Raw genomic sequence first — 8,260 nt, forward strand, 5'->3', positions numbered from 1 at the left:
GAAGGAAAGGTAAGATCTGTAATAAACACCACATTTGTGCGGCTGTTTGTCTGACAGCAGTCTCAGATGTCTTCAAATTTAGGATGACACTGGGCTTGTTCTTGTCATTTTTTGGACAATGTCTGCAACAGTTGGAGACTTGGTGTTGATCCAATTTCGGCGATGGCTGAACGTTTTTTCCATTGCTGTCTTTATTGGTGCCATGTTCTCTGATGATGGTTTCATCCTTTTGATGATCGACATCCATTCACTAAGGTCTTCATCATCTAATGGCTGCACTGTAGATGGCTGCAGGGTAGATGGTTGAGCCAATGCAGAATTACATCCAAATTTTCTCTTGTGGTAGCGTCGCTGGCCCTCTTCTAGGTTTCGTCGGACATTCCGTAGCCTCATTTCTAGAAATCCTGTATGTGACAAAGGATCATAGAAATGTTCCTATAACAAAAGAAAGAAAAAGAAGTGTTAAAATATCTTTGGGTTACTGATTGAAACAAGAGGGCGCAAGAACCCAATCGATACTCAACATGTGAATGTACAATGATATTAATTTTGGTACACCCGAGTTGAAGGGGATGCTTGCAAAGTAATTCAAGATGAAGGGTTTGGCGCAACTCAAAATGTTATTGGAAATTATTTTGATTTTTCTGATGGATGTATTAAGACATCACGAGAAGTACACTAACAGAATTCGCCAGGGTTTCGAAATGTCAGCATATAGGGTTATAGAAACTCCTTATGAGAAGAAGTTTGAATATAATTATAATGCTGTTAAAATGACAGACATCAGGATGTACAGAGAGAGGTTGTGAGCAAATCTGCACTAGGCTTGATCTGAGTTTTGTGGTGAGCCAGCCTGATCTCCAAAAATTCCGTGCTCCTGGACACATATGTTAAGGACACGAAATCCGTGTTAACTTTCAGGAGAAATAATGTGAAAATCTTAGCATAGAAGCCTACAGCGATGCAGACTGGACGGATGATACCAGCGAACACCACAGTACTACAGGATACTGTGTGAGCCTTAGTAAAAACAGTGCTCTTGTTTCATGGAAACAGGGAAGCAACATACTGTATAGTAATGGTGGGGTGGCGTCCACGCCAATGTCTTATCCTGTGTGTATCGCTCGGTGCGTAATTCCAAGAGCAGTATGATAAAAAGGAAGAAAGCAAACTGGGCACACTGATGAAGGGCTAGACCCGAAACGTTTGTCCCCTGTCTGTCGGTTTTATTTACTTTTTTCGGCTTTGTTTAATACAGTTTTTGATTTTGCATCCAGCTCCAGTGTGCGACTCCTTTCTTCCTTTTTATCAAGCAACATACTGTTCCACGTGCAAAGCAGTATATGGCTCTTGCTTCTACAATTCAAGAATGTCTTTATCTAGAACAATTACAAGTTAACACGGATAGCGACAAATACACAGAGACTGTCATACATGAAGAAATTCAGGAATGATTGCTCTTGCCAGGAATCCTGTCAACAGAAATCTCTGTACACAAAGTTTCACTTTATTATGTCTACTGTGAATGAGAGTGAATCTGTTTTGTTTTGTTTAATGTTTTACTTACAAATCCTTCACCATCTCCACAGACCATCACTTTGAGCGACGGGAAGAGCGTTGTCAATGATTTTGCCAAACGCAGTTTCTCTGGTCCAGAGGGATAACTGTAAAACAAAGCAAATGACAAGTCCATCACCACTGGACATAATTTACACGCCATACAGATGATCCAATTTCATTTTTATACTTTCACTTGAATAGACATTTAAAAAGAACAAAAAAAAATGGGTCGACATCAAAAACAATGAATATCTAAAACTTACAATCCATGTTTCTCGACTAGGTCACTGACACTTATGTTCACAAGCTTTCTTCTGGTACTGGTGGATAGTGTTCCAGTCTGCTCATATTCTTTAAGGATGTCCTGAGCCTTCTTTTCAAGAAGAGACTTGAGTGAAGCAGCAGTCCGATCTTCCTATAAGACAAAAGCATAAACATGCCTCTCAAGTTAGTTGGTTAGAATGGGCAGTTGTGTTCATTAAAAGATAACCAGTCAAAACTCGTAACCGCAGGAAAAATGTCACTGCTATTTGAACAACAAATCTCCAGTGTTAACACGGTTAAGAGTCTGTTCTATTCATGGCAAACAATGCCACTATAACGGCATGATTGCTTACTGGGATCATTATATTCATTAGTTGACCCCATCCTGTGTCATAAATATATATATTAAGGAAAATGCTATTGATTCCTGATCCAAGTAAATGTTTCAAAAATAGCCATCATATGACATCCCTCAAAATACTCACATTTTCACTCTCAGTGTGTGGTGCTACACACTCCACCAAATCCAAATGGACCACAGTCGAAACCCATACTTGGAATCTGTCATAATCCTTAAAATCTATGCTACTGTCACAGTCAATGTAGTCTTTGAAGTCACTGTTGTAGTGTAGAAGTCTATGTAATTCCACTGGGTGAGAAAACTCAGAGTGACAGGCTTGTAAAAGCGCGAAAGCACTGGAAACTGAAAAAACTTTTTTGCATTTCTCTGTCCCATCTAAGTATAAAGACACAAGCACATTCTTGACTGCTGGTCCAGGGTTCTGCAGCTGGCTAGGGACGTTTTCCTGTAGATCCATTTTCACTGGAGAAGATAGAGAAACAGACCAGAAGGGGAACAAATAAATATAGGCATTTAAAAATGTCTACAGGGTACACAGATTATGGCAACAATGTGATTATGTAACATATGTCTGCATTTATTTTAAATGCAATGCAGTACCAGAATACAATACATGCTGTACACACACTAGGGCTTTCACTTTTGACCAAAAAATCATTTATTTAATCCATTTTCTTAAAGGGACACTGTGTGAGATTTGTTGTTGTTTATTTCCAGAATTCATGCTGCCCATTCACTAATGTTACCTTTTTCATGAATGCTTATCACCAGCATCAAATTCTAAGTATTCATTATGACTGGAAAAATAGCACTTTACATACATGAAAAGGACGCAGATGACTTGTTGCATTAGAGCCAATTAAATAATATTGTTGCCAAAAAGAACCATAGATTAAACAAATACGAGCAACATGGATTCGCCATCTTCATCAGCTTAAAAGTGTGTTGTAGCGAGCGTTTCGTTCGTAGTAATACTACAGTGGTGGTGGAGGGGAAAGCAGTCCGTGTAGTAGATAGACTACACGTTTGGGTGCTTCCAAAACCTGAACTTGACCCATTTTACAGTTAGCTCACGCACGGCAATACTGCCACTTTCAACCGATTGTAACGACGACAGCTCAGGCTTAATCAAAACTGCGTGAGTGTTGCAGATGTATGAGCAACCTACTGTAGCAAGCCTACACAATTTGATGGCTGGGGTCAGCAAGCTAAAACTATGCTAATACCTTGACAAAATTTCGCAATAAAATGTAGCTCACTAATCACTTGAGGTGCGAGAAGATTTACGATCCTACTTGTAAACTGACGGCAGTTTGGGTTCGCTGAACAACCTAGCAAAGTTGATAATGCTGCATACTGTGTAGCTGTAGCCAACGTTTTGAGGCTAACGTCAATGTCACCCACGAATTCCAAATGACCTTGCTAATGAGCTCATCTTTCTCAACCGAAAAAAGAACGTGGACAGAACTCGGTATCTGAATTATGACCAACGTTCACAAGCAAACACATGAACATGAAAGAAAATCTATAACAGGTCGGAATATTAAGGGCTGTCTAACATTCGTTCCAACATAACCTTCATTTTTAAAGAAAAATATATAATTTTATTCAGGCTTGGGATCAAAGCCTTGTATTCAGGCTGGAATTAGCTAGTTAGCTAGCAGCTAGCACATTAGCATAGTCGTTAACGTCAGGGTCGTTGACCGCTTTGGGCGGACCTGGGACAAACTCGTCCTTTGTCGATACCCCTGGTTAACATTAGCGTTGTTGTTCTCAGGTGGCATTTCGAGGCGAATTGCAAATAAACGTTAACCAAAAACAAACCTACATCCCATGCTTAGCTCGAATTCCGACTCTCCGTCAGGAATATCTCGTCAGGAAACCATCTCCTACTAGTTGATGACCTTAACAAGCTACCATTAGCAGGCTAATTTGCATTGGTCTGACCGCCAATATCAATCACTGTGTGTGGTGCGGGATACTGAGGTAAAAGTTACCTGTGAGGGGTCGGCTTCAGTCTAATTCATATCTTATTGAACACATATTAACAACTTTTGTCTGATACTGAAACATAATCACAGAAAATCACCCACTTACCAGTCCATTTAACGGTGAGATTCCTGCAGCACAGTTGCTGCCAGTGCAATGTGTCGTTGAGATTGAGATGTGTCGTCGTAATGAACTTGGCCGCGGGAGGGGGAATTAAAAAAAAGTGGCGATTCGAATGCCGCAGCGTCATGTGATTGGCCTTGATATTAACACATTATTTCTGTGTTGTAGAAGACGAACCATGCAACACATTCTTAGCAGAAATTGACACAACATTTGTTATTTGGCTTTCAACACATTAAATGTGCAAAAAAACAACACATTCTTTCTTAGTGTGTGTGTGTGTCTGTGTTTAGGGCCGTACACACGGTTACGTGGCGCTATTCCGACATGCCGCTATTCCGACGTTAATGTCTATTGTCGGAATACCGACACGTTTTCCACCGTCCGCCGCTATTCCTACATGCCGCTATTCCGACATTTTTTTTTAAGTAGCCTATAGGCCTATATTGAACCATTCTGAGAATGCTGCCACTCTACTGTGTAGCGCTGTCATCAGGGCAGCCGACGTTTCCCTCCATGTCCATATAAGGCTCTTAAATCTAAATGAGCTATCCACGCGGGTGTGGTGCTGAAATCAGCGATGTGAGACACTTTCCCACGTTACTGCTTTGAAGAGATAAACTTTGTTGCCTACATTCCAAGTTACTCAATCGAATTATATCGCAACAATGTAAGGTCCACCAAAACATCCAGCGACATGATGGAGCACACAACCCTTGTCCTTATTTTGAAGTTCCAGAGAGAAGAGCCGTTGTCGTGTCCAAACCGAGGCAAAACAAAAGCAAACTGTGAGAAATTCCAAAAGGCAAGTCTTACCAATCCAGACATAAATTTAGGCTACAATAGGCCTATTAATCTGAAGTCGGTCCCGCCTCTAATTCCCCGTTTTGCACATGCCATAGCCTACACTCAATCCATCTCATTGAAATGACTTGTTCATCCACCGCCGGTTCCACGGAGAGAACCCAACTCTCAGCGGCCTTTCAGGGCTGAAGGAAGGTGCAGTGGATTTATTTGTCACGGGGTGACAAATTGAGAACTCACGCACTCACTGATTACATTGATTTCAGGTGCCAGCGAGAGAAGGGAGGAAGGTGATTGGGCCAATAGGATGGGTGTGGGTTTTTTATGTGCAGTGCTGGACGGTGACACACCGGAGAGCGAGCGAGACGCACGGCCGCATCGTTGGGAAGTTGGTGGATGAGGACGCTCACAAACGAAGAGTTAAGTGCCCACGCCTGGCCGCCATAGCCTTCACTAAAAGCAAGCCCCCTACCCGCGGTGCATGCCGCCTTCAGCTCTCTCTCACCCTCTCGCGCTCTCTCTCGCTCTATCGCTGCAGCTGGCACAGCCGACTCGCGGTGTCTCACTGGACAGACGACAGAGCGTGAATGGACTGGTTCTATTCAAACACACACACATGCACACAGGACTATGTTCTCAAATGGAAAATCAATATTTGAATGAAATGACTTTGGTGTCTTGGTGTTTTCTGGTGTGTACAACGTTCCTCGGGGGAGTTGGTAATAAGAGGGGGTGCCGCTTGCAAACGCGCACCTCCCACCTGTGACATATTTTAAATTTAAATTTAAATAATTAATATGTTTTTTTAAATAATGAGACTTAAATCCTGAGACTTTCTTATACAAAAAGCACCAACTTGGGCGCATAACTACAGAACTTTGTAAATTGAATGGATGACTTTCTGCCACAGTCTGACGTGCATGCATGGGACATAGCCCATATCGGTTCATTTGTGATGCGTGAACAGTCGGTCTAGCCTACCTGTAAAATGACACCCCCTTCTGCTGTAATATTACTTATTATGTAGGCTATTACGCGCTTGCAATAGAGAGAGAGAACTCAATCAGCCTTGTGTTACACATGGTTTTCTTCCGATGTTGGCAATTACGCTGCGTGCGCGTGTGTAGCCGTGCCAGGATCCCAGGCCCGCCTTACACACTCACCAGCGCTTACACACTTCCACGCACCATTCAACTGAACGCACTTGTGTTAGGCTACTCTGCTGAGTGGAAGATAAACAGACTCAAATACCTAACAATTCTTTATTGACACATATTAATGGCAATAGCAGCCAGACAAATCCTCGCGTTGCAGACCTACCCAAGATTAAGACTGCGGCCGGTCGCTTTGGGAACTGTAAGTTGCATTTGGGTATTGCGCGTGTTATAGCTGCAATAAGTAGCCTAATTGAAGAGCCCACGTCCGGCAGCAGTGGCTGACAGGCCAGCAGCAGCACGGGAATTTGGATTGTTGCATTTTCGGGGGATTGATTATTTCTCCCCCGCTGTTGAACTGTGTGCATGTGTGTGTGAGAGAGTGAGTGTGTGTGTATGTGTGTGTGTGTGTGTGTGTGTGTGTGTGTGACTGCATGCGCGTGTGACTCAGCGGTACTGTGTAGTGGTGGCATTTGGGCACCTCCGCTGAGTAGGCTACATAGGAGGACTGTACAACAGTTAGGTCTACTTTATGGTGTAGTGAATCCTACTGTAATTGGTGTGGCCCAGTGTGCAACGTGTTTTCGGGCATTAATGAGTGTCAGTTATTATAGTTTGCCGTGGTTGCCTTTCGGGCACTGATGAGATGAAATGACTATGGATTGTTGTGATTTTCCCTATTTATAGATTGTAGTGGTGTGACTTGTGAAACTTAACTTAACCTAACTTAACTTTTGTACGGTCCTCTGGTAACTCCAGATTGTGATTAATTTATGCAAAACACACACAGCACTTTATACCGCTGTTGGTTGACACACTTTTGTATTTTACTTGTAATTTCAATGTTGTATTTTAAATCATGAATTGTGAGAAATAAACTACCATAACCGTCACTCCCTTTGTCTGTCTTTCCTGAATCGTGTCACTAAGTGTCCAATAGAACCCGTGGTTTAAATTTCACCTCTTACACTTGCGCTCTCGTCACCCACGGCGTTCTCCCCAATCAAGTTGCTTCCCTATCACTTGACTCACGCTGGCTGATGTCGAGAAACAATTCAAGGTTTTTATTTTTACTTTATAAGTAAACACAAAGGGCATTGCGCTTGCAAAACCGTTTCATGCCCAGTTGCGAAGTCAAGCCTGGGACCCAATGCGATGACATGCGCAGCATCGCAGCATCGAATCACTTTCACTTTTACCTCTGCTGAAAAATGGTGGTGGATCTCCAAGTAGGCTAGGCTACAGTCGAGGGTCAAATTAAACATTTCAGAGAACGATATGCTCATGAGAAGTCCCAATAAAAGTGCATGCAGGGCTTTATCGCTTTTTTCCATCACCGGCTAGTGGATGTATCGCACACTCCCACATAGCCTATAGGGAAGGTGTAAATTCCCTTGAAAGCGCAGGAAAACAACGCAATACAGTTCAAATCTCAGAATCGTTGTTACCGTACTGCACAGCCATTATAGTCATCACATCGTTACCCAATTTGAGTAGGGGAAATCCTCTTCGGGTTTGCTGATAAAACACAATGTTTTCAGTCGATAACTTGGCTATATATGTAGATGCGTGCAGCACGTTGGCTGGCTGCTTTTTTTCTTTCAGTTCGTTCGTTCGTCCGTGCATACAAGCAGCTGGCTCTTCAACACCTGCCAACTGGCCCAATGCTAGTGAAATTAAAGTTGAGTTTGTGTGCCCTCTCCAGTGCAATCGCCTTGTTGGTGTCAAGACTCATGCATATTCCCTGCTGCAATATAAAAAATAGTCCATGTGAATGTCAGTATGAAGCAATGATGCGTGGGGATAAAAAGTGTCGGAATAACGGCAGTCGGAATAGCGACATGTCGGGACAGCGGGTTGTCGGAATAGCGGTATGTCGGAATAGCGGTTGCTCCCCGTACACACACATCGCTGCTCGTCTACTCGCCTCTGTTTCATGGAACGTTTGCTGAAAGTTCCCGCGGCTTTAACTGCCGCAGGCGAGAAGTACCGAACTCTGCCTTCC

The 8,260-nt window shown here is 42.9% G+C and overlaps 1 protein-coding gene across 1 annotated transcript; it reads right to left on the reverse strand.

The window, feature by feature from the left end:
• Positions 1-78: 78 nt before the first annotated feature.
• On the reverse strand, positions 79-4,332 carry LOC134460559 (uncharacterized). The gene is made up of 5 exons (XM_063212938.1): positions 4,283-4,332; positions 2,310-2,647; positions 1,824-1,975; positions 1,568-1,664; positions 79-435 (listed from the first exon to the last, which is right to left on the reverse strand). Exons 2-5 carry the CDS (start codon positions 2,640-2,642, stop codon positions 79-81), a joined length of 939 nt encoding a protein of 312 aa, XP_063069008.1. The 5' UTR covers positions 2,643-2,647; positions 4,283-4,332.
• Positions 4,333-8,260: the final 3,928 nt, after the last annotated feature.

Source organism: Engraulis encrasicolus, chromosome 13 (genome assembly GCF_034702125.1).
Source record: "Engraulis encrasicolus isolate BLACKSEA-1 chromosome 13, IST_EnEncr_1.0, whole genome shotgun sequence".
NCBI lineage: Eukaryota > Metazoa > Chordata > Actinopteri > Clupeiformes > Engraulidae > Engraulis > Engraulis encrasicolus.